This window comes from Morus notabilis, unplaced genomic scaffold (assembly GCF_000414095.1).
Source record: "Morus notabilis unplaced genomic scaffold, ASM41409v2 Scaffold1012, whole genome shotgun sequence".
Taxonomy (NCBI): Eukaryota; Viridiplantae; Streptophyta; class Magnoliopsida; order Rosales; family Moraceae; genus Morus; species Morus notabilis.
Genome location: NW_010361635.1, coordinates 221,153 through 247,618, shown reverse-complemented (window position 1 = coordinate 247,618; position 26,466 = coordinate 221,153). Strand labels below are relative to the sequence as shown.

Below are 26,466 nucleotides of genomic sequence, written 5' to 3'. Positions count from 1 at the left end.
GATATTAGAATTATAAGATTATATTAATATTTAATTATATTAATTATTATATTATTATTAATATAATAAATATAATTATATCAATATAATATAATGTAATAATATTATTGTAATATTATTAATATAATAAATATAATTATATCAATGCAATATAATATATAATATATTGTAAAATAATAATTATAATATCATATTATTAAAATAATTATAATATAATTATAATATAATATTATATGATAATATAATAATATTAGAGTTATTAATATAATTATGATATTATTTGTTACAATATTACTATTATATTATATTACGAGTTTAAATTTTAGATTGAGAAAATTTTAAATTTTAAATTTCATTAGGGATATTATGGGTATTATAACAGTTTCATTAATTGTACTATGTTGATTACCACACAATTTAAAAGTTAAAATTATCTTTAAGCTGCTTCTGATTTTGGTTGTAGGTTCTTAAAAAATTCTTTAAAAAGTACTTTTGAAGAGATTTATCAAACACTAAAATTAACTTCTGCTATAAGTAGAAACTGATTTTAAAAGGAAAAAGTAATACCAAATTAAGCCTATATCTTAACAAGTAATAATGCCCATCAAGAGAGTTTTTATCCTGAATATCATGGGAGTAGATTTAAAATTGGGTTTTATAAAAAATTATTGTGTTCTAATTTAATAACAATTACAGGTTTAGTTTTAATTTCATACTACATCACGAAACTTATTTTTAACGGTGAATATCAATTTTCGAGCTGATGATGGAAGTAATTGTATAATGGGTTTTTCTGGTATAATTAAGATAAAGCAATAGATGTACTCATAAATAAATAAATATAAAAAGCAATAGAAGTTTACTGTTGTTTCATCAATCCTCTTGTAAAAACAGGAGTTTTTTGTTTGGACGGTACTCTGACCCTGCTTTGGAAGGAAAAGCTTGCCAAATCAATGGTCTTTTCTTCTTTTTTCGTTCCCTCTACTTTTTCGGCTATAAAGACAAAGCATTGGGTAGACTTTACTTGGGTTTATGTCGGGTTTTCGGGTATCCAAGTTGGAAGATGGTCCTGGCGAGGAAACCCGGATCCTAGTCAGACAGAAAAGATAGGATAATCGATTGTCCCATATCATTAACTAACTTGCTCACTCCACATAAACCCCGAGCAATACTGGCCCACTTCCATATCTTCTCCTCCATTTCTCCACACCAACAGAGTCTCTGATAGTAAAAGAGTTCAGAGAAATTTTCAAGGAAAAAGACCTTAATCTCTTATGGTCATGGGGGTCTCCTTCCTCTCAACTGTCCCTTCCTTGCTTCCTCTCTTTTCTGTCTCTTCAACAAGTACCAACACTTCCATTGCCACCCGATGTCCTACTCACGCAGTAAGTCTCGCTTTCCCTTAGTGTGACATAAAAAAGTGAAATGAGAAATGGGGTTGCTTTAAAATGACATAAAAATGTTTCTTGGTTTGTTAGTTTTTCTTGTTTGATATGATGATCCAGAAGATTGTTGTCCCCGTTTTGGTTTGAAAATGTTCAGGCTTCAATTCGTTGTAGTAAAATGGAAGCTGCTTATCATGACGATCGGTTCCGTCGCAGGGACATTCTTAAGTGCATCGGTGCCTCCATCAGCATGGTGAGCAAGATCCTTCTTATATTGTTTCTCTTGTTTCGTTCTCAAGTAGGTTTAGTTTTTGTGCTTTGCATGGACATTCTGGATTTAATTATGTATTAGAGAAAGGAAAATGTATGTTCTAAAAGACTTCTCCATAGGTTTTGGCTCTACCTTTTGCTGAATTGTCTGTTAGAAAAATGGCTTGTTAAGCTATATTAAAGGCCCATTTTGAGGCCCATTTTGTAAAAGGGCCCAATTAGATTTTGAGATGGGTCTTAATGGATTTGCGTTCTCCGTTGTGAGGAGATCGAAATCGATTATTCATACACGGTCCCAGCGGGTTAGGAGCCCAATGTGTGCGCCCGCATTCTGCGGACACGAATGCCGGACTGGAAAACCCACTCTGTGCGAACTTCATTTTTGCAATTTTACTTTTTTCCAACTGGAATCCGGAAACTGCAGCATTAGTGGGTGATTAACTCTGCATTATTGTAGGGTTTCGGAAAAACTGCAGCATTATTGCTTGGTTTATGGACATTTAACCATCGAATGAAGACATACCTTAGAGCAAGTTCATCAGGGGCTGTAACATCTGCTTTAAACACCATTAATCCGAGAATAAATCCGGATTTATACACCATAATGTCATGGTGTAACACCCGAATTTTAGAGCCTATATAAAGGCCATACTCCACATGAACAAGGACACTCACTTGCACAGAGCACTCTCCTCTCTCTCTCGAGTTCTTTCTCTTGTGTTTCCGAGTTTTCCTTGTGTAGTCTTTGTAGTTCCGTTTTAGTGATAGAGGGAAGGTCCGAGTTCTAGTTCGCCTGACGGTTCTGATAGTGCTTCGAGCTACCGTCGTTATCGTTGTATCTTGGGAGACGGACGTCTAACGTTGCCTCAAACACTCACCGGAGGGGACGAATCTATTTTAAGCAAAGCGTGATTCACGTGTCTCGACATCCTTCAAATTTCGTTTTCCGAATTTAGTAAAAAGGTTGAATTAGTGTTGTATAATTTCATTATTTTGTTTTTCCATAAGTTATTGTTCTTCTTTGTATTATTTATATTTTGCTAACATTGTCTTCAATCAGTAATCAAACTAAATGAGGATTTTGTTACATATGACTTCTTGAACATATATCCCAGCTTAATGAGCAGTGTATTGATAGCAACTTGTTAGTTTGTTAGAGAAGTTAGTAGTTAGTTAGAAAGAATGTTATTAGTTAGTTACTGTAGACTTTAGTTGGTTAGGGAATTAGTTAGAGAAAGCAGGGAGATATTAAAAGGGGGGTTCGGGAACTAAGAGAGGGGAGGAAAATACTGGAGTCTTGTACAAGAAGTCTTGGCTAAGGTTGAGCAGGGGAGATTTAGCAGTATCTCGAAAGACTACTTTTGTAATTCATTTCCGTTAGTCAATAAAGATCATATTTCGTTCTTCTGATTCTTTCTGGTTGTAGTCAATATTCTGTTCTTATCATGTATCTAGTCTCATAACTAGGACTTGAAATTAATTCTCTTTGGATAAAGTGAATACTGTTAAAAACAAAATGCACTAGATAAAACAAAACTAGCCAAGGGCCAACATTGGTTTGTGCAACAGATGCTTATTCCATGAATAAAAGTGACGTGATGATGAGTTTCTGCCAGTTGTAATGTTAGGGGTTGATAACAAGCTCGGACGGATTAGTGGAAACGGCCAGTGCTGCTGATTTGATACAACGAAGACAGCGTTCCGAATTTCAATGTAAGTTCTTCAACTAACTCCTAAAAGCTACGAATATCAGTTGGAGTTGCTGATCCGGAATCACCTTCGCTTTTTCCACAGCAAATATCAAGGAGACCCTTTATCAAGCAATAAAGGTTAGTAGTGACATTTTCCATTTATCAATTAGCTATATTGCATACTAGTTCACAAATTCAAGATGATGTCTCTAGTTTGAGCCGCTATAACTTTTCTGCTCCAATTCGTTTCAGAAAAATCCAGATATTGTCCCATCTCTACTAACTTTGGCACTGAACGATGCTACAACGTACGATAAGGTTGGACAGAAAACCTTCCTTACGAAATTTGTTCATTTCTTTGAGGAGAAATTTTAATTTACTGGTTTTTAAGCATGTAGGCTACTAAATCTGGGGGCCCAAATGGATCCATACGATTCAGGTACATTGGATTGATGTTTTCTAAGCCAAGCAGTTGACTTAAACATGATTCCCTCCTTTAGTTTGTAGTTTGTAAGGAACTGTGAGAAACTTCTTATTCATGGAAAACTGTTAAGACATTTAGTTTTCCTTTCTAATTCTATAGCTTTTTCCTTTTTCTATGCTTTAAATCATTTGTTTTGACACTTTGTGAGGGATATATATATATATATATATATATATATATATATATGTATATTGAGGGGAAGAAAAACACACCATCTTTACTTTCTTGTCCATTATTTTCTTCCCTGAAGCTTAGAGATAAGCAGACCTGAAAACAAAGGGCTTGCTGCTGCTTTGAATCTTTTGGAGGAAGCAAAGAAGGAGATAGATTCCTACTCTAAGGGTGGACCTATTTCCTATGCAGATCTCATTCAATTAGCAGGTTTTTAACTTATTACGCTTATTAACCATATTTGAGCAAGCCATCATTATATTTATGGCTATTGACATAACATGACCCGCTTGTTAGTATCATTGACATACATATCTAGCAGAGTAGAATTGCTTGCTCATGAAAGATGAACTAAAATCCGTTCATGGCTTGGATTTTTAGGAAATTTGAGGTTTTTTTAGTGTAACAATCTCCTTTACTTATGCAGCTCAAAGTGCCGTTAAATCTACCTTTTTAGCTGCTGCTATTCGCAAATGCGGTACACTTTGTGAGAGATATATATATATATATATATATATATATATATATATGTATATTGAGGGGAAGAAAAACACACCATCTTTACTTTCTTGTCCATTATTTTCTTCCCTGAAGCTTAGAGATAAGCAGACCTGAAAACAAAGGGCTTGCTGCTGCTTTGAATCTTTTGGAGGAAGCAAAGAAGGAGATAGATTCCTACTCTAAGGGTGGACCTATTTCCTATGCAGATCTCATTCAATTAGCAGGTTTTTAACTTATTACGCTTATTAACCATATTTGAGCAAGCCATCATTATATTTATGGCTATTGACATAACATGACCCGCTTGTTAGTATCATTGACATACATATCTAGCAGAGTAGAATTGCTTGCTCATGAAAGATGAACTAAAATCCGTTCATGGCTTGGATTTTTAGGAAATTTGAGGTTTTTTTAGTGTAACAATCTCCTTTACTTATGCAGCTCAAAGTGCCGTTAAATCTACCTTTTTAGCTGCTGCTATTCGCAAATGCGGTGGAAATGAAGAGAAGGGGAACTTATTGTACAGTGCGTATGGTTCAAACGGGCAGGTTTGTTTCATTATTGTTGCTCTTTCCTGGTAATCTTAACATCATTCTGGCATGATCTCATCTCTTCTTCTTAAAAGTAACTAAAAGATTTAGGCATGAAATGAATACAAATACATTATACGGCCGTTTTTTTCTTATGGCAACAGTGGGGCTTGTTTGATAAACAATTTGGGAGGTCAGATTCCCAAGAGCCAGATCCGGAGGGCAGGGTTCCCCTATGGGAGAAAGCCACTGTCCAAGAAATGAAAGACAAATTCTCTGCTATTGGCTTTGGCCCACGTCAGGTTATTTCTCCACAACTCTTGGAACTTCTTTTGATTGGATTTCATAGTTTCTGTGTACTTGAATCAAATCTGACTAGTTTAAATCTCAAAAGGCAACAACCTCACTAGTCAAATGTGTAGAATCAAAATGAAAAAAATTTGGGTGTGACCAATTGAAACCATTGGCACAAACCTTTGTATCCGAAAATCCTAATGAGATAGCAACTGATAGTTATTTCTAATGCTTGGCCAGCTAGCTGTGCTGTCCGCATTCTTGGGTCCTGATCAGGCTGCGACTGAGGCCTTGTTGGTCGCAGATCCGCAGGTCAAACCCTGGGTTGAGAAATATCAACGAAGCCGAGAGACTGTATCGCAGACAGATTATGAGGTCAGTGCCATAATTTACTGTACTTTGTAAGCACTAAGCAGCCTGGTTTGATACTAGATAGTTGATATGGTTTCAATATTGGCTTTCAGGTTGATTTGATAACAACTCTCACCAAATTGAGCAGCTTGGGCCAGCAAATCAATTATGAAGCATATACGTATCCCAGGGAAAAAGTTAATCTCGGCAAACTAAAATTGTAGAGAGCAAACAGGAGCATGTTCTATCAGAGCACCAACTTCGGAAAATGAATAGCTGATTCTTGCGATCCATAATAGCGCTTTTTTTTTTTTTTTTTTTTTTTTTTTTTGAAGAGCTACAAGTGTCAACTTTTGCTATTGAAAATCTATCTAAACTCTGAGATGAGAAGGCCATACTAGCTATGAAAAACATACCATTGGCACTTACTGTTAATCAGTTGTGCAGTCGATATGATATAAAGTTGAATTACAAATTCTTCAAGCTTTCCAAACGTCAAATGAACAATGGCAAAAGTAAAAAGTTATAATAGGACTTGGTCATAAACAAGACGATGACAATGAAGGTAGAGTAGTAACTCACCAAGTTTACTTTAAAGAAAAGAAAAATCCCCGTCATCAACTGTTTGTGCATCCATCGATCAATTGCTTGTCATCATCAAAACAGCAGGCTCGGCTTATTTACTTCAGAACATAACAAAAATGCTTGTGGTGTTATTATCATTTGCAGTTTGAATCATTGCAATCCAATTAGTCGACGATATTTAAAAGATTACATTACCGGGGCTTCTTGTTGAGGCAAAAAGCCCTCAAAAAGGACAGAAGGAAAAAAGAGAGCGAGTTTTCACTATCTTTCTGAATTTTATAATTTACTTGTTTTTCTTTTTTCTCCATTAAATTCATAGTAATGTGTACCAAAATAAAGATACCGCAACTCTCAAATTCTCAGAAAAATAAGTACAATAATATCTGCCACCTTATCTGGATTTGGGAGCGATAAGCTCAAGTCCCCCCATGAAGGGCCTCAGTGGCTCAGGGATAATGACACAGCCATTTTCTTGCTGGTAATTCTCAAGCAGACAAACAATCATTCGCGGTACTGCACATGCTGTTGCATTTAAGGTGTGAACAAACTGTGGTGGAGCAAGGTTACTTTTGCCCTTTTTAGGAGTTGCCCCAGATGGTTCTGAAGGGCGATAGCGGATCCCAAGACGCCGGCTTTGGTAGTCAGTACAATTTGATGCGCTCGATATCTGTTCAGAATTCAAAATTGATCATCACATTGCTAAGTAAACCTTGAAAACACAAAATATCAATACTGAAAGATCAAAACTCATGGAGAAGTCAAGTTTCTGAATTTATATTGTTCTTAGTGGGTGAAGAAGATAAGGAGGGAGGCACACTTGCAATACCTCACCAAACCGTTCTAAACCAGGCATCCACGCCTCAATATCATATTTGCGGTAAGCAGGGGCACCTAAATCACCAGAAGCCATATCCAAAGTTCTGCCAAGAAACAAAAGGCCACTCACAAACAGGAAAGAATAACAAACATGTGACCAATCATAAGCTGTTGGAATCAAAGTGCTAACTTGTAGTGTAATCCCAATGATGAAAACAGGTCTTCTTCAATCCTAATGAGCTCCTCATGATAAAAATCGCTCTCATCTGGTCGGCATAAAATAAACATCTCCACCTTGCTGAACTGGTGGACTCGATACAGACCCCTGAAAGAATTGTCACAACTTCATAAAAAATGAGGCAATAATGAAAGTACCACGGACTTCAAGAATATAAGAGCCATTCTTAATGAAAATAGTATTATTCAAGCTTATGAATATCGAAAGGGACAGAGGAGGAAGTGGAGACAGGAAATCAATAATATTACCTTGTTGCTGTGCCAGCAGCACCTGCTTCAGTTCGGAAGCAATGAGAGAATGCCACATACTTCAAAGGTAACGATGATTCAGAAAGAATAGAGTCCATATGAATTCCCCCAACTGGAATCTCTGCAGTGCCTATAAGACACTGGTCACTACCCTCAATAGAATAAACCTGTTATTAATTGGTAGATGATCATAAAAGAAAAATGACTCCAAACCAGCTCAAAACAAACAAACAAAAAGAAGAAAACAATTAATCCTGCTTAAAGAAAGTGCTTTTGTCCATCCCTCCCTCTCATTTATCACCTCTTTTCAAAGAATCAGCATCTAAACATGTTGGGGACTCAGCCCTTTGTGCAATCCTCATCCATTGTCTTCCAACAAAAGATGTTACTTAGCTCATTGAGAAAATTGTCGTTAAGGGAATATAACAGAAAAATGAAACATGTCATCAAGTATATGCATTAAAAATGCACGTGGTAAGATGATCCGTGCCAGAAGATACCTGTGTGTTATCTCCACGGGGTTGAAACCCACATTTTTCAACAACCGAGGACCTAACAAGTTCTGGTGTTGTTAAAGGTGTAAAGCCATTTTTTATAACTTGTGATAATGTCCAGTTGACAAGTGCCATCTCCAACATAACTGCTTCGTTCTTCAAATAGTAGAATTTTGATCCGCTGACCTGTAAACAAGCAGGACCTTAGAAGTCTCAAAAGATTTCACTTTTGCTTTGTTTCTTTCTTTTTTTTTCCAGTTAAATGGAAGCTATAAGCTATATATCAAACTCATGTAAACTACCATGGTGGAAGCTATAAGCCATATATCAAACTCATGTAAACTACCATGGTTTATCCTACAAAATCACGATACCTCTGAGGCTGCATCAAAATCAAAAAGATCCAGCTCTTTCCCAAGTTGTAGGTGATCCTTTACAGGGAAGCTAAATTTACATGGGCTACCAACCTACAAGACACATCATGAATAAGGAAGAAAGCAGAACGAGCATGGACTAATAAAATACACCTTCCCATTAGTGAAAAAAGAGGGAGAATACCGTCTTTCTCGTAATTGCACATTCCTCCCCACCTATGGGAACATCTGGATGAGTTATATTTGGTATGCATTGTGCTTCCTGCTGCAGGTCTTCTTCCAAACTCAGAAGCTCTTCTTTCAGATTCTTCCCTAAGTGAAACAATCATTGACACAACAGATTAAGAAGCCTAAAGAAAAGATGGCCCAGGAAAAAAAAAAAAAACTATAACAAGCATTCCAACAAATTCTATTTCCCCAAAATAAATAATAAATAATAAATAAATAACCTTCTTCTATGAGTTTCTGACGCTCCGACGGCTCAAGCTTCCCTTTCATCTTGTTTGCCACCGCATTCCTTTCTTTGCGAAGCCGCTCAACCTCCTGCTATCTGTGAATAACAAATTAGCTAAATTTGAGAAATAAATGCCATCCGTACTAACTTTGCATTTCAAAATGACAAAAAACAGAACTGAATTCAGGTATTAGAGAAAACTGTCACTTGATCAAAAGTGTTTGCCTTATGCTGTCGAAGTACAAGACGTAAGTAACAAGCAAAACACTCAGGCCTATAACTAACGAAAACTAAACTATGATAAAAGATGCAGAGTTTAACTATCCAAAAAGAGGGAAAAAAATTTATGAAAACAGACCTTCTGAAGATCGAGCATTTTCTCATAAAGCTCAAGTACGAGCTCCAAATTAGCATTGGAATTCCTGTTCCTGACGTTGGCAGCAACAGCGTCTTTGTTATCCGTAATCCACTTGAAATCAATCGCCGCTTTCCATTGAGGTTTCGCAACTGCATTCTCAACCAGAAAAATAAATAAATAAATAAATTCAAGAATCAAACTTGAAGATACGAGAAAGGCAAAAAAACAAGAACCACGACAAAAGGATTAGCTTGCGAGAAAGACGTGAACAAACACCTTTTTCGTCTGGAGAAGTTTTCGTGGGTGGAGCGGCGGAGACGGAAAGAGCTCTGAGGGGTAGAAGAAATGGAGGTCTTTGAGAGCGGTTATGGCGGGAGAGGAAGCGAGAAGTGAAGGCTCGGGATAATGGCCCGAAAACGAAGCGACAAGAAGAAGAAGAAGAAGATGAAGTTGAAGAAGAAGGAATAGCTGCAAGCTTGAGAGTGTGTAAGGCCGTCCCGCCCAAACAACACTGTAAACCCATTTTGCCACTGAAATTGAATTCTTGGTGTCGGCTGAACCACTACTGCTTTGGATGCCACTCCACTGGGTAACAGATATGGGAAACAGATATGGGTCACAGATATGAAGACTTTGAGAGTTGGGAGGGATAAAAAATAATAATTAAAACAAAAATAGAAAAACGCGTTTTTTTTTCGCTCAAACAAATAGAAAAACGCTTAGCCGAAGGAAATTGAAGGAGAGTTACTGGTAGGCCGGCAATATGGGTCACGATACGACAACACGATTCAAAAATGATACGAATTTTATGGGTTAGGGTTGAGAAAAAAAAGGTTCGAGTCAGAATTGGATCGACCTGAAATTGACACAAAAAACACAAGTCAATTTCGAATTGGACTCGCCTAACCCGAACACGAAATGAAACTCGTAAAAAACTAAAAAATACATATATTTTTCGTTACATATTTTGATTTTATTATGAACTTATGATATCATAATAGTTATACTCAAAATCTTATAGTATTATTTGCTTAATTTCAATGGATGTTATTGTATTTTAGTGTGTTATGAATTTTAAGTTATTTTTAATATGTAAAAAACTAAATAAAAGTATACAATTTTCGTGTCAATTTCGTGTCACGGGTCACTTTCGGATCGTGTCGTGTCAACCCGTAAAGTGGTCGTGTCGTGTTCGTGTTGCGGTTTTTAAAAAATTTTGTGTCACGTGTCATGTTCGAGTTGACTATAAATTTAAAAAGAAACGATCAAAATACGACACGTAACACGAATTGTCACCCCTAGTTAGTTACTGGCCTATAATAAAGCAGCTAAACTGATTGCTTGTTGTTAGTTGAAACAACGTCAGCCGGCATTTTTTTTTTTTTAAGAAAGAAAGTATCAAAATACAATCCATGGAAAGAAATCTAACTAAATAATGTCTGTTTTTATTTAAAGAGCAAGTAAGAATAAATTATGTGATGATAAAAAAAATAGCACATAAAATTTATTTAATTGTTTGAAAGAAAAACAGAGACATAAGATCAATAGGCTATTAAAGATACTATTTCAAACCTGTTAAGTATATAAATATATGGAAAGGTTTAAAAATAAATAAATTATTGAAATTTAAAAAAAAAAAAAAAAAAACAAGAGGGATGAACTTATCTTATATTGAGAAACGATAGCAATGACTTCAGAATATGAGTTAAGTAAGATGTTCATAAGGATATCAAGATTTATATTCAACCAAAGTTGAATGCTAAACCGCAGTTAAATTACTAGCATATGTAGAGGATTGCGGTATTCAACCAAGGTTATTTTGATTTTTTTTATCTACTTTTTATTTCTATTTATTCTTTTATTTTTTTATTTATGTAAGAGGGAGTAATAAGAATGAGTAAGGAAGGAAGGCTTTCCTTACCAGTCCCTTTTTAATACATAGCAAAGTAAAACACTTTTAGGGAATTAAAACTACTAAAGACCAATAAACCAGTCCCTTTTTAATACATAGCAAAGTAAAACACTTTTAGGGAATCAAAACTACTAAAGACCAATAAACCAATCCCCTTTTAATACATAGCAAAGTAAAACACTTTTAGGAAATCAAAACTACTAAAGACCAATAATAAAAATAAGATTAGTTGTTATAAGATATAAGAGCAATTATTGACTTTTGGAATATAAAAGTAATTGATGAAATGTAGTTATCCTAATAAAGGGAAATATTTAAAAATGTTTGAGAATGAAACGGGAGGAAAATTTTTTAATAACGATTCAAAAGTAAATGTCTATATTAGCAGACATCTCCAATTAGGATAATAGTAATAAGATTTAACATTAAAAATAAATTAAAATATATCTTTTAAAGAATTATGAAGATGAGAGAGTAATTTATGAGGAAAGTTTTCTTTCTTTTTTTTTTTTTTTTTCTTTTGAAGGACTTGTGAGGAAAGTTAAGTAATGTGGCAATTAATTTTTATGTTACTTCAGTCGGTAATTTAACGAAATTGGGTAAATTTACACATCGTACATATAAGGAAAAATGATATGAATATCCTCTAATCTTGATTTCAATATTTTACTCTTAATTAATACCCTTCTTAATTAATACCCTTAAACTTTGATAGTTTGATCATAAACATTTAATTTTAGAAGATTACTTCTTAAATTTTTATTTTTTAGCAGTTTTAATTTCTGACACTAAAACTAAAATTAATGAATGATTCCTAAAATTTAACATAGTTAATAGCGCGTTGATCATGTGATAATTTGAAAGTTTTGCATGATAGTTACATCACAATATGTTTTGGTCACTACTTTTCAAACCCATTAAAAATTAAAAAATTTTGCACAAACCGATGACTATTTACATAAAATGTTCAATAAAGTGACAAGTGTGAAAGAACAGTGAAATAATTTTAATTTTGCACTAACCGATGACTAGTAAAATGTTCAATAAAGTGATAAGTGTGAAAGAACAGTAACAATTATGTTCAATAAAGTGACAAGTGTGAAAGAACAGTGACAAATAATTTTAATTTTGCACTAACCGATGACTAGTAAAATGTTCAATAAAGTGATAAGTGTGAAAGAACAGTAACAATTAATCGTGGCCACTCTGTGTGTGTGTGTGTGTGTGTGTGTGTGTGTGTGTGTCTATATGCCACTTAGAGTGCAACTTTTTCTAATTCCGTCCAAAGCATTCTTACTTGATTAGGAAGTATACGCCATCTTTTTTCTCGAATTCGGTTCGAGCATTCCAGGTCAAAGGACTTTAGGTGATTTGCATAATGCCCAAAAAAAAAAAAAAAAAAAAAAAACTTATTCCTTTTTGTTTCGAAACGACTCGAGTCTTTATCGTCTGAGAAAAATCGTTAAAAAAAAAAAAAAAAAGGGAGTAAAATGACAAACCTTCAATCTTAAGGCAATTTTCAATTGAAATTTGAACCCACCTTTACCTTGCGCCTAAAATATCAAAGACGTGCCCGCAAATATAGTAGATACCAACATCTCATTTATGTGTAATAAATTATCTGGAGATATGCTTACAGTTACTGGGAATAGAATCGTTATTTTTAAAATAAGAAAGATGAGCAAGCACACCAGAATACTGCCTTAACCAAATAATGTAACACATACCCAGATAAATGGGATCGCAGAAAATTGACGTTATAACTATGCACAACATTTAAGCCGGAGAAACACCATAAAGAAGAGAAGCTTTCCTCATTTTGATGTCAGTAAATGACATTGTTTTATGAGCAATAAATTTTCTGTATTCGGAAACAAGCCAAAATTTCTTATTAACTCATTGTTTAAGAAATTCCCTGAGAGTTCAATTCTCATCAAGAAAGTTCATCTATCAGAATACCAACTTGGACAGAAAAGCAGTATGCAAAGCATATGAAGCTTTTAAACAAGCACTATCTGTCTACAGAGGACCTGGAAAGGCTCCATTCTCCCTTTGCTCATTCCACCTCTCGACCTGGCGCATATGAGAAATAATAACAATTAGCTTACAGAAAGAGGTGTCATTTTTAGGGGAGCATGCCTTTTTTCATGATTAAAACTCTCTCTTTTGTAGCCACAGCTTATCCAAATCAGCAAATAATATAATATAAACATAACGAGTATCAAGCATTAGAAGCAAGACATAAAAGGATTTAGCATGTTAATAACAAAACGGTAAAATCTCATTGGAATCCCTCACCCAATCCATTTTTTCAACAGTAAAATCTCATTGGAATCCCTCATCCAATCCATTCTTTCATCTTTTATCTCCTATCGAGCAACTATGGGTACTAAAATCCTCCCACTAATCCCCTCACCCTCCCCCCTCCCTCCACTTTTCCCTCCAACCAAACAAGCTCTAAGGACAAAAGATTATAGTTCCTAAGAAATGAACAAAGCAATTAAGATACATACCCATTCACCAGGACAAAGAGAACGATAATATTTCTGAAACTTCTCACACTCTGGAGCATCTTCTCCCTTTGCAGCCACACACCTGAAAATAATTGAAATAGTCAAGACATTTTATCTGAAAGAATGGTCAAACCAATACGCAAAAAAATAGAGCTCATGCTTAAGAAATTAGACAGAAGAACGCAGAAAAGCAGGGGGAGAACAAGAGAACTTGCAGTATTCTCACCGATGATACTCAATGTAACGAGTAAAGCAGTGCCTTGTTAGGGAAACGAAAATCTGCTGGTGCTGTCTCAAGCTGGCCATCAAAATATAACATATAAGCGAAAAACTTGCACATATAAAGATATAAATGGAATGCAAATCTAGGTGACCAAAAAGAAGAAAAGCCATTGACAATGGCGTCGGCAAGCCAACCTTAATCTCTGGTGCCTCTTCTGCAACTTCTTGATCACCCGAGTCTTCAGCATTTTCACTGCTTTCCTCAGTAGCAGCTTCAGAGCTGTTTTCAACACGGGCAGGATTGGATTTGGTACTTTCATCAGCAGGAGCAGAAGGGGTGGATTTGCTACTTTCTTCACCGCCACCACCAACGACTTCAGTGCTTTCCTCGGCAGCAACTGCTGGTGGTTCCTCAGTTTTCTCGGCAATAACTTCCTTGGGTTCAGTTTTCCCTGGATTTTCAACCTCTTTTACTTCCACGGGCTTAGAATCCACAGCTACCTTCTCCTCTTTCCCCTCCAATAGGTATTGCTGCGAACCAAAGCATTAGGGAAACCATTTCCCAAAAACCATCAGCTTACAAGTAAAATGACACAGAGCTTTTCCACTGTCTAGATGAGATAAACTTGTAAACATAACTGGCAAATGAGCTTATATGTTTAACAGCAAAGTGATTTCTATAATCAAGCAGACAATGGAGTGTTTTAAATATATGTGTAATTTCGTAGTAAAATCAATCAGGCCATTTCTTCACTCATATATATATATATATATATATATATATATAAGTATTCAATCAAGCATTATATCAATAAGAGACATTCAAATTTGATAAATTCATTCTATAATACTATTCCGCACACAAATAAAAACAAAACAGAGTTCTCTTTTAAAAATTTTATTTGGAGGAAAAAAAAACTAATTTCTAACGAAGTAATACTATAGTTTATAAATTAGGAAGGGAAAAAAAATAAAATTCATTAGGGCAAACTAAGACCAAGAGAGAAAAAAATCTTATTTCATGTCCAACTACCTCTAAGCTTTACTTTCTATTAGACCCTCAATTATGTACATTTCAATAAAAATAAACAAATAAATCGATCCCACAACGACCATCTGAAAAGCGCTAAAAGCTAAAAAAATAAAAAATAAAAAATTCTTTTTTCCAGGAAAAAGAAAAGGAATGGCTTGTAAAATTACAGCAATCCAGGCAAGAGATCAAATCAAAGCTAAAGAAAATAGAAGATTGAGCATTTTTATTCTACACTAAATTGAGTCAAACAAAGCAATAAAATTGGATCGAAATCAAATTGGTTTGGAAGCTCTGAGAAGAAGAAGAGAAAAGGAAGGTACCTCGGATAGGGTTGGGGCCCGGTCTTGTTGTTGCGCCTCCGCCATTTGGGGAAAGAGGAAGCGATCTGGTCAGCTCGCTGTCTATCTTCTTCTTCGTCTTCGATAGGCGGCGAGGAGAGAGAAAATAGTTGAAGATAGGAGAGAGAGAGAGAGAGAGAGAGAGAGAGAGAGAGAGAGAGAAGAAAGCAGAAAATGAAAATACTTGTCTAGGGTGTCAGATACTTTAGGGCATGGTAAAAGGAGAGGATTTTACTGGCTTACTATGAGGTCCAGTAAAAGAATCTCTCAAGTCAAAAAGAACAAAAGTGAGTCACGAGTTTCCGTCGTTTGTATAAATTTGATGTCGTATTGTATTCTGCGACACACGGAGATCTTGCGAATGATGCTGGAACTTACCAGGTCAATCCAGATTCCACCGGATTGCGGTTAGGGCCGACGAGATAAAAACATTGGGCCTCTAATGCAATATGGGTTGGGCCTTAGAGTGTCTCCGTCTTTACAAAATACTTTGGGTTTTTTCAACACAAGTCTGTAACGCGAGCTGTTATATAAATTATTTAAAGAAAAGGGGAAAAAAAAAACATGAAAGAAATAAAGACAAAAGCAGAAAATAGATCTGTAGTAAAAAAAAAAAAAAAAAAAAAATTTAACTTATTTTTTTGTGTTTTATTGTGCTTTGTTTAATTTGTTTTTTATTTAATTTAGTTTAATTTATTTTATTTTAATGTATTTTTGTTTAATTTTATTTTTTATTCAAATTATTTATAATATTTTTATATGAGTAGAATCATAAATTTTGAATAAAACGACATTAAAACGAATAAAATCGGATCAGTTCAAAATAAATAAACAAATATAATAAATAACAATTAAAAAATAAAATCGGGAATTATTTGGATCGAGAAACGGCCATGATGCGCGTGTGAAGACCACGACTAGACAGGGAGGCGTGGAGCTCAGGCTTGGCAGTTGCTTTGAGTCATGCGGGCCCCGCTACTCTCTCAAATCAGCCAATAATAGGAGACACGTGGCCTAGCTGTCGGCCACTTTCACCGGCGTAAGATCCACTGCAGCGTGCTCCATATGGGCTCTTTTTTTCCCAGACAATAGCATGCCAACACGCATGGAGTCTCAAATAAGAGAGCCAACCAAAAGCTGTCGTATGGATTCCACTAAAGAAACGCACCAATCACAAGACAGAAACACGGAGATTTCAAGGAATATTAACAGATTAAAAATCTGTTTAGTTTGCTAATTTAAATTTTTAATTCGTATTAATATATAATTTTATGTGAGAAATTTTTACTATAATAAAAGTTAAATATGATTAATTTTAAAAAAAATTTATTGTAATAAAATTTAAATTTTAAACTTAAATTGATAAAATGGACATGGTCTAAATATCTTTCTCTCTTAAAAAAAAAAAAGCCACAAACACATTCAACTTTTGATATATGTACAGATGTATAGACATAGCAAAATCTTAGTAATAAGATTGTAATATAGCAATATTTTGGGAATATTTTAGAAATCGTAAAAATTAATATCATTAAAATAATTATAGTGTAATTATATGGTATAAAATGTGATATCATTATGATAATTACAATGTTATTTTTGTTCTTTTTAAAATATTTTGAAATTTTTGCTAAATTTCAATTCTCTCATAGTAATTATGTCATGTAGGATAATTGCTTAAAATAGTTTTTTAAAAATTAGAGATCACTAATTTGATCAATATTTTCAAAACATTTAAAAGCATTTAAAATATTAGATTTCTTAAAAACATTAGTGGTAGCCCTTCTATCACTTATGTCTATTCAAATTTTTCTATCACAGTGTTTTTTCTCACATAAATTCACTTTTAACTTAAACTTAACTTGAACGAGCGAAATGAATGTGGTCATTATATTCCCTCTTTGTGTTCTCTATCATGTTCCATCAGCACCTATTTTCTTATTTTCATCTTACAACATTCTCAACTGCCAATGTAAATGGCCAATCTCCATTGCATTGCATACCATATGAATGCCCAATTTATTGCCGCTTTCTTGGATGCTTGATCTCTATTTCACAGCGCCCCTTGTGAACGCCCAATCTTAATCGTGTAACGCCTCTCTGTTACTTTTAATTTTTTAATTTAAAATTATTCTATAAGAAAAGTGATTAAAAAAATTTAGAATTGCATGTCATGTCTTCCGTTTATATTAAGCCGGTAAAATTTTGTTTATCTGTTTCGCTGCATCGTCTACTTTCCACTTTACCATACTTCTTTCTGTGTTGATTGCGCATGTATTCACTTTCTACTTCTGGATTGTGTATTCAAATCTATATACGTTTTTATTACGATAAATGGCTTTTCGAAATAAAACATGACAACGGCTTTCATTTGTGTTAATCATTAATTGATGCGATAACATGACTTTCACATTAGTAAAGTATGCACTAAAATGTTTGAATTGATCCTCCCCTTAAAAAAATGTTTAAATTGATCCGTTGAACAAGCAAAACATGCGCGTCCGAATGAATTTATGAAAACGATAATATGATTTACAATATTAGTAGGTAGCAACTATTTGTCCATCCAAATGATGCTGCGCAAGCTATCTCCTTCAAGCAACAAATCGAAAGCTTTGTTTATATCTCTGAAGCTCAACTCGTGTGTTATGAATCCGTCAAGATTAAGTTCCTGTAATTACAAACAACAACTTGTCAAGTATCACATTATTACGTTTTGAACCCTATAGCAAGCAAGTTCATGCAAATTTCACCTTGTCTAAGTATTTCCTAGCAAGGATTGGAATGTCAATTTTAGGTTTGACACCTCCAAGCATTGATCCAGTGACAGTTTTACCCCTCAAAATTTCATAACTATTCACACTTAAAGGCGATCCGTGCATCTCCATTCCTAGGATCACTGTCTGTCCCCATCCCTGCTCTCCATGATCCATAGCAATCATCGGTCGTATAAATAATAGAAAAAAGAAACCTAATGAGAAAGAGAAGAGAAAAAAAATAAAAATAAATGTATATAGAGAAGCGGATAAGAAATAGAAGACCTCTCGGCAAGAACTAAAAGCATCTTGCATTAAGGAAGCCAAACCAATGCACTCAAAACAATAATCAGCACCTCCATCAGTTAAATCCTTAATGACCTAATAAATCGCCCACACATACATACATTAAAAGAGAGATAAAAAGAAATTCCACTATAAGGGTAAATACTCCGTATGAGAGGGAAATAACCAACCTCGCTTACAGACTTCCCATCAATGGTAGCGGGGTTAACATAATCAGTCACCCCAAAATTCTTTCCTGCATTAGCAATGAAACTCTCAAACTAAACAATATTTGTTGATAGAGACCTCGATCTCTAATGCAAATACAAATGTCAATTTTATGTTGACACAACAAATATAAAAAGATATATTTGATGTGCTTTTTTATCTTATTTTCTAAAATATATAATACTATTTTACATGTTATATCTACTTTTTATCATAAATTTTCAAATTTTGAAACTTGTAAGAGGAAATTTTCATTTTAATATTATTTAAACACAACGATAATGTAATTATTTAGGTTAAAAAGCCAGCACCTCAACCAGAAAACAATAGATATTATCAAAGATTCATATATACAAAATATAACATATGTCAAATTTGTGTTGACCGGTAATTGACAATTGAAAGTTAGAGGATGCTCACCAATCTCAAACTTTTTAGGATTTAAATCTACACCAATAATCTTAGAAGCGCCACGAAGCTTTGCTCCTTCTGCAACCTGATTTCACATTAAACACAACAAAATAAAGCTCATATTATTAGCTACAACTTGCGTTTGCCTCTATTAAATTGTATTAATTTTCAAATAATGGCACAATACTAACTCAAATTCCAAGTTGTATATCAACTCATGATGTGTCATAATTTTAGTTACTCGAATCTCAAGCATACTATAATAGTCACTGGAAGCTAAGATCATTTTTAATACAAATATCAATATCATTGTTATATTTAGCACTAAAAAATATGAAAATAACATATTTGATATATTATTTTATCTTGTGCTTAGTTTATAATGTTATTTTAAATATTATATCTACTTCTTGTTATCATTATTAAGCTTTGAAACTTACAAGTAAACTTTTAATTTTAATATACTTTGCAAATAAAAATGTTGTGATAAAACTAAATGAAAGGTCAATATAGCAAATAATAGAAATCAAATGTCAAAATTTAACATATATTGTAAATTTGACATTTCATATAGCATATATCAATTTTAGAACAAAAATATTATTGTGCTAGAGGGTGATTACCACCCTCTACTCATGTCAGATTTTTTTGACATGAAGGTATTGCATTATGAATGCTCAAAGCTACCCCTTTTTTCCCTCTTTGTGCTCAATGCTACTAATTGGAACTTTGAAAAAAAAAAAAAAAAAAAAAAGTGGAAAGTCGGGACATTAGAGAAAAGCTTTGTTTCAAGGTGGCAACTTCGAGTCCACATCTGTTTTTCAAATTTCCTGTCCCATTTGTTATCACTTCAATTAGATTTTGACACCTCATGAATTATTAAAGAATTTTTATTTAGTTTCAGTTTATGTGATTAGATTGTTAAATTTTAGATAGTATGCTAAATACGTTGCAGAGACAAAGTAATGTCGACGATAAATATAGCAAAAGTTATAGTAAATAGTATATTTTTAAGATTAAATTAAGTAAATAGTATATTTAAAATGTTTAAAGTAAATAACAGTGAAAATATTTTTTACCATTTAAGTTTTTTTTCTACGACTAGATTTACGTAGTAAAAAAGTCTTGTTACCATACAAATATTTAGTTTACTATTATTTATTTTATATAGTTTTAAAATATGTTATTTACTTCAATTATTTATTCTAAATCCGCTATATTTACTACATTCTCCTTAAATGCGGATTAGGCAACTTTAGGCCCAAAGTGTGGAATCCGCATACCGCAAGTCCAACAGATCCGAGTCCAAAGATGGCGACTGTTGACCCTTCTTCCACCTCTGCCACCTTCCACGCTGCTCCAACACCTGCACCCATTTGGTCACATTGTATCCAATCACTTCCTATAAATATTTTCTTATCGACATATAAAAAATTAACAAGACTCTGTAGCATTTGTTTGATCATCAAAAACTTTAAAAAAAAAAAGAGTGAGCAAATATGGAGTTTGGTGTGGATGTTTTCGACATTGCAAATACGAGTGCACGTCAAAGATGATAATGTCTGAAACAAAAGATTATAAATATCCAAAACAATAATTATTTAAAGTAACATAAAGTGAAGTAGGTTTGAAGCAATGCATGTACTCGAATAAATATATAGTTAAACATGTATCACACCAGTTCTCAGAAAGAGATAAATATATTACCACACCAACAACCTGACAATCATGAAATTAATATTGTACACCATTTATATTTAATTATTTTCCTATCACATTATTTGAGAAGGAAAAAAAAAAATTCAGTATTGACAGTATACGTGATGCATGGTGGCCCACTTAATAGACAGAAAAAATATTCTGAATAAAATATATAGTGCTCCAGTTGTCATCCTGAGCATAATGAGAATTATTTTACATCTACATTCACCAATGGACTTCCAATCTTTAGTCTAAACCATACACTTTTAATGGGGAACAAATGATAACATAAAGTTCAACATATTATAAGCAACAACCTGCTCAAAGTGACAAATATTGGTGATTTTTACTGCAGGAATTTGAACATTATCCCAAATGAAAATATTAAATTCTGCGTTAACTTAATCGAATAGGATTTAAAATATGATAATTTCAAAATATTTCCTGCTCAAACAAGTATATGACTCCATTTTTTTTCCCTCCAAGAAAGAAAGAAAGAAAGAACCAGTAGATGCATCATTTACCGACCTGTTGAAACTCCACAGCTAAGCAAGCAAGCCTTATCGAGGGGGAGGTCTTGGCTGATTTTGACGACATTGGCGACGTCCACCACCGTGTACTGCGCGAAGCTGGAGACACTAAAGAAATGGTGCACAACTTCACCTTTCATGTCCCTAAATCTGCTGCTTTGGTCTCTTGGCATGTTGAGGGAATACTTGTTATATTTAAACACAGAGCAGTTATTGCTTTTCTTGGATTTGCAATCCCTGCATTCTTTGCAATTTGGTAGAAATACTGGCACCACTATGTCTCCCTCTTTCACCTCCTCCACATTCTCCCCAGCGCTCTCAACCATACTGTATATATCATCACCAAAATAGTACTACTCAAGAACTTAAAAACAAACCCAAAAAAGTACCAAACAAAAACTTAAAAAAAAAAAAAAAAAAAAAAAAAAAAAAAAGTGGCGGAAAATTGAAATAACGAATTAATGTTACCCAACAGCTTCATGCCCAAAGATTCTTGGGAAAACTGAAGCAGGTCCCTAGGCAAGTAAAAATAATGTGGTAATTAATTATACCAAAAAAAAAATTATATGATTGGCAAGTGAATAATAATGTTTTGTTTGTGTTCAATTGTTATATGTGCTTACTGCATTGATTTTCCAGAAGGTGACATCTGAGTGACAGAGAGAAGTGCAAAGGATTTTGATCCGGACTTCCCAAGCTTGAGGTGGGTCCACTTCAATTTCCTCTATGACCAGTGGTTGTCCTGGACTTCTGCATATTGCGGCTGATTCAATCACAATCCAAAGATATAAGTTATTATACAGCCAAAGAATGTGAAGGAAAAAACAGTCAAAACGGTGAGTAACAGATGAAGACTGTACAGAAATATTGCTAAAAGAATTACCTTTGCATCGTATGACTTTTCCTGCAGTTTCTAACGTGCCATTGCTCTGATGATCCATAGAGAAAGCTAGAACAAATACAAGTTTCTTCTTTCACTTTTCCCTTTCTTAATGAAATCAAATATTTGTGCAACAAAAATAGATCTTTTGATGATCGGTTGGAGAATCTTTCTGTGAGTGGAATCCTTTAAGTCTCACATGGCTTTATATGGGGTTGGTGGAACTGGGAAAACAACTCCACCACAATTCTGATAATTTTTATTTTTATTTTTATTTTTTTTGCAAAGGCAATAATTGAGAGGAGAAAAAAATTAAGAAAAACGTGATTTAGGTGTAACAAACACTTGAAAATGATTTACCAATAGTAGACGGCATTTTTCTAGTAGTCTGATTTCTGAACTACTTTCCATTTGATAGGGTATATCGCTGAGAAGATCATGCGTCCATGTTCAAACTTGCCTCTGTGCGTCACTTAAGACAACAGTAAAACAGATCGAGTACAGTAATATTATAATATGAATTACAACATTAATATGAACACAACACACACATACATGTATATATATCTTTCCTGCACAGCTTTCCTTCATGGTAATAGAAAGTTCTTAAACTTTTTATTACTTTATTTTCTCTTACAAAATTTAAATTCTAACTTTCTTATTACAACATTTTCTTTTACATAAATTTAATTTCAACTCAAATTCTCTAACTCAAGTTGTGAAAAGAACGGAAATACTTGTACTGGTGTAGTGGTCATGCTAAGACTGAAGCTGTTAGTCTAAGTACTCTAACTTGAGAGTCAGGACTTGTATATCGTTTCTTTTTGGAGAAAAATCAGACGGTGAAATGTCAACAAATGTCACCTGGGGTGGAACTGATACATGTTCTTGTCAATCCCATCTTTATTTTTTATTCCCCCACCAACCCAGTTATAAAGAATAGCGGTGGCCTTAGTAGGTTACAGCTTAAGCAATATATTCTATTGCCACAGGTAGCTAGGTAGCGCCACTATCTGTTTCTTGGATAATTGATGATGATAATTGTATTGCGAGAAATGCTCCTTTTTGTGAGTGGAAAGATCCTTTTCAAAGGCGTTATTATGATTTTCCAATTGCCGCTATTGGAGCCGGTCGATAGGCGATAAGCAACAAAATAAAGAGTAAGAAACGGGTCACCAATGATATATACATAACTTATGCTACATTACATATACGGTATCGACTTATCATTAACAATTGAGCATTATTAATTAATTATAAGTCTATTAACCATCATTACGGTACAACAATGGAACTATTACATATACTCACACTGGTTAACTCAAACTAGACAATCATATATGTCACCTGATCATTACGTTTCTCAATATATTATACCTAAATAATTCAAGGGATAAAATCATTTTGGTATCATGTATTATAATAAAACATACTGTTAATATCCTGTGTTTTTTATAATATTAAAACGGTACCTAAGAAACATTTTTTAGTACCTTCACTTTGATTTTTGACATTTCACCAAAATGATTTTATCCCATAATTCAATGGTGAACTTTGAAGTCTAGTCCAAATTAGTCGAAGCGTAATAGAAGTAAAGAACTCCATTTTAACTCCAGAATCGAAATCTAGTCAACCTCAAAAATTTGTGTATGCTACTACGAAGATTCTCTATGAGTGTTTCTTGGCAACTCAGCAAGAGGGTACCATATATATGGCTGATTACAAACGACAATTTTATCAAGGGTAAATAATACCCTACTCACAATGTTTAAACACAATCGTAAGCATTTAACACTAAATTATAAGAACATTGGTCCACTCCACTTAAAAACTCAATCTTTGAAGATGAATACCTAAGTCCTTAAAAATCCAAATTCTAACAAAGTTTGGTTTTAGCTAGAGCTTTCATTACTAAGACGAGAGTCAATAGAGAACAAGGGGCTGGGAGTACTTTAAGAAGTGTGCTTCCGGCTCGGACCATGGCTGTTTTGGATTAGCAAACTAATCTTCAGGAGGAGCTAGTTTCCATTCAAGAAACTCATTGATTAGAAAGTTCCAGCCAAGAAGGAGAAAGGGTTGTGTTTTTGTAGTAAACGACAACTATATGGTGGGGAATCTATACAAGAATAAAGAGCTCCATTTGTTAATTATAATGGTGGGGATGAATGGGCTGGTAAGGAGCTGGTGATCGATCAAAAGGAATGGCGTTTGAGCTCTACGGAGGCAGTATTACCAATACCAATTTGTATTGAGCAAAACCAATTTTTTTTTAAATTTTTTTTAAAAAAAAAAAAAAAAAAAAAAAAAAAAGAAAGGTTTTTCATGCTTGTTATAAGGAAAATTTTTAACCTTATGAAGTAGTACCCCTGTTAGTTTTAGTATTTTACCAAATAAGAGTAATAATTTGCCTTTTCTTATAGGTTTGAGTAAGGAAACAGATTTCATTCTCTGATTGAACCAATGTTTTCTCGGTTAGTGGCTCAAGGAAGAATTAATGCTTCATGAAGTGTAAGCAGATATCAATATCTGATGAACCAGTGTTTTCTATAGCTATAACTATTTATACACATTAAACTTTTTTTGAAGGTTATACACTAATTAAATTGGTTCCCTGTATCGTATGCAAAATGCCACACCAGCTAATACATAAAATTTTGCTAGCAAGGTTACTATTCTCTGTTTCACTTGTTTTTTGTATTTATGTATGTATATATGTTTGTATATATATATATTATTAGTAATGACCACTTATAAACAGCTATAGTACTATTTGATATATATATATATATATATATACACACACACACACACACACACATTACCAACTTAATTTTGACAATCGAATTTATACTGCTATTTTTACTTATATAGCTTAATTACTTATTAACTACCCTTATGTAATGTGTAAGAATGATATTTTTTTTTTACAGGTCACAATTGCTAACCATCTTCTACTTCTTGTTTATATTATTGTCGAGACTTTGAAATTGTTAGTGACAGTGCTTTTTTTTATTTTTTATTTTTTTTGTTTTACTTTCCTAAAACCAGGGCTTGGAAGAAGTAAAAACGGATGCATTGTCAACCCAATGGCTAATGCTAGGAAAAGGGTACTTCTTTAATTTGCTGTCACTCTTGTTTTTCTTCGTTTTGGAATAAACTACACTATAGTCCTCTTATACTTTAATCACATCCAATGGTCTAGATTAATGGCGCTAGACATGAACATGAGAAATTTGCTGGAGTTACTATTTAACAGAGTGAAATTGGCAAAATGATTTTTTTTATTCGTTTTTTTTTTTAAATGGTCATTCGTAGTCATTTTACAAATAAAAAAATTTTAAAAATTATTTTGCTAATAAAACTTTTTAATTGAGTCATTTTTACAAAGGCCTCACATAAGCACTAAGCACTGCAGAAGAATGGCAACGACAAGGAGAAAGACGAGGACAACAAAAACAGATTCACTAGAATATGGAAAATTGTTTTTATTTTTATTTTTTAAATCAATTATATCCAAACGGAATAAGCCCAAAAGACAACATCAAATGGAAAACGACAATAATTTCAATGAACAACAAAATCAAAGATAAAACGACAGAAATGCCAAAACAACAATACATAATACAAAAAACAACATAAAATGAAAACGACAACAACCTCTAAGAGGACATTGCTCACAGAAACAAGTCAACAACAAGGCCCTCAATTTCAAATGACAAACTAAAAATAACATGAACTAGGAAAAATGACAATATAATCAAGAAACTGTTGCTTCATTTCTCCTCAAATAACTACAAACGCATTTTTCATTACTGATCCGCTAACAAAAATACAATATGAATACTGAATATATAATATCTCTGTGTCTTATAGTTTAAATATGAATAATGTTTGCAAAATGGAAGATACACATTTGATTCCACCGTGTGAAGTTCAACATGTTGAATTTTCCCAATTGATTTGAGTCAATTTTGGCATGCACGGGTCATAGATTGGTGGCCCATAAATTCCATTATAACAGAATTGCATCAATTTTTAAATTTGTTGAATTTTGATAGACTTTGTGATGGACAGAGTCTAGATATAGAGCACGATTGGGTTCCCTAAGGCCATTCATTCTCTTATTCAGTTTCACACCATCATTTTACTGAGTTTGAAAAGGTTTTAGAAGCACCATAATTCTCAGAAGAAAAATTGCATTTTGGATTGCAAAGGAGCATCAAATTTTGATGATATAAGCATGTTTAGATCGTATAGTCAAGTCTAACACAACAAGGTCTAGTGAGCTGAAATACGGCCATAACGAGATAGTCCATAATCACAAGACGGCTCTCTCACCCGGCAAGTCCATAAGCCATAGCAATCACGAAAGCCAAGCCCAGTAATCAAAAGCAACAACATTTATTATCTTTT

General features: G+C 33.7%; 4 protein-coding genes across 7 annotated transcripts; 1 reads left to right on the top strand and 3 right to left on the bottom strand.

The window, feature by feature from the left end:
* The first annotated feature begins 1,145 nt into the window (after nucleotides 1-1,145).
* On the top strand, nucleotides 1,146-5,988 carry LOC112092028 (thylakoid lumenal 29 kDa protein, chloroplastic). Its single transcript, XM_024167117.1, has 11 exons — nucleotides 1,146-1,385; nucleotides 1,543-1,638; nucleotides 3,284-3,368; nucleotides 3,450-3,484; nucleotides 3,599-3,664; nucleotides 3,745-3,785; nucleotides 4,081-4,211; nucleotides 4,944-5,050; nucleotides 5,197-5,334; nucleotides 5,567-5,701; nucleotides 5,791-5,988. The coding sequence occupies exons 1-11, from the start codon at nucleotides 1,275-1,277 to the stop codon at nucleotides 5,899-5,901; spliced, it is 1,056 nt and encodes a 351-aa protein (XP_024022885.1). The 5' UTR covers nucleotides 1,146-1,274; the 3' UTR covers nucleotides 5,902-5,988.
* Nucleotides 5,982-9,852, bottom strand: LOC21395941 (serine--tRNA ligase, chloroplastic/mitochondrial). Of its 3 annotated transcripts, XM_010100330.2 has the most exons (12): nucleotides 9,521-9,852; nucleotides 9,245-9,393; nucleotides 8,882-8,975; nucleotides 8,617-8,744; nucleotides 8,433-8,525; nucleotides 8,065-8,244; nucleotides 7,565-7,731; nucleotides 7,269-7,403; nucleotides 7,089-7,182; nucleotides 6,653-6,929; nucleotides 6,260-6,360; nucleotides 5,982-6,161 (listed from the first exon to the last, which is right to left on the bottom strand). In XM_010100330.2, exons 1-10 carry the CDS (start codon nucleotides 9,765-9,767, stop codon nucleotides 6,654-6,656), a joined length of 1,563 nt encoding a protein of 520 aa, XP_010098632.1. In that variant the 5' UTR covers nucleotides 9,768-9,852; the 3' UTR covers nucleotides 5,982-6,161; nucleotides 6,260-6,360; nucleotide 6,653. The 3 variants fall into 3 exon arrangements, with proteins under 3 accessions (XP_010098632.1, XP_024022883.1, XP_024022884.1); XM_024167115.1 differs by having other exon boundaries at nucleotides 6,260-6,929; XM_024167116.1 differs by lacking the exon at nucleotides 9,521-9,852 and having other exon boundaries at nucleotides 6,260-6,929; nucleotides 8,882-8,982; nucleotides 9,245-9,317.
* A 2,964-nt stretch (nucleotides 9,853-12,816) lies between these two features.
* LOC112092029 (cytochrome c oxidase subunit 6b-1) lies at nucleotides 12,817-15,393 on the bottom strand. The gene is given in 6 exon segments (XM_024167122.1): nucleotides 12,817-13,229; nucleotides 13,670-13,751; nucleotides 13,896-13,934; nucleotides 13,936-13,967; nucleotides 14,087-14,422; nucleotides 15,245-15,393. Coding segments are annotated over 6 exon segments (588 nt in total). The 5' UTR covers nucleotides 15,290-15,393; the 3' UTR covers nucleotides 12,817-13,175.
* Nucleotides 15,394-17,714: 2,321 nt separating this feature from the next.
* LOC21395940 (alcohol dehydrogenase-like 2) lies at nucleotides 17,715-22,215 on the bottom strand. Of its 2 annotated transcripts, XM_010100329.2 has the most exons (10): nucleotides 22,057-22,215; nucleotides 21,797-21,936; nucleotides 21,642-21,688; nucleotides 21,172-21,500; nucleotides 20,226-20,308; nucleotides 18,952-19,027; nucleotides 18,495-18,559; nucleotides 18,304-18,399; nucleotides 18,016-18,177; nucleotides 17,715-17,933 (listed from the first exon to the last, which is right to left on the bottom strand). In XM_010100329.2, exons 1-10 carry the CDS (start codon nucleotides 22,112-22,114, stop codon nucleotides 17,817-17,819), a joined length of 1,173 nt encoding a protein of 390 aa, XP_010098631.1. In that variant the 5' UTR covers nucleotides 22,115-22,215; the 3' UTR covers nucleotides 17,715-17,816. The 2 variants fall into 2 exon arrangements, with proteins under 2 accessions (XP_010098631.1, XP_024022891.1); XM_024167123.1 differs by lacking the exons at nucleotides 21,642-21,688; nucleotides 22,057-22,215 and having other exon boundaries at nucleotides 21,797-21,901.
* Between the last annotated feature and the right edge of the window lie 4,251 nt (nucleotides 22,216-26,466).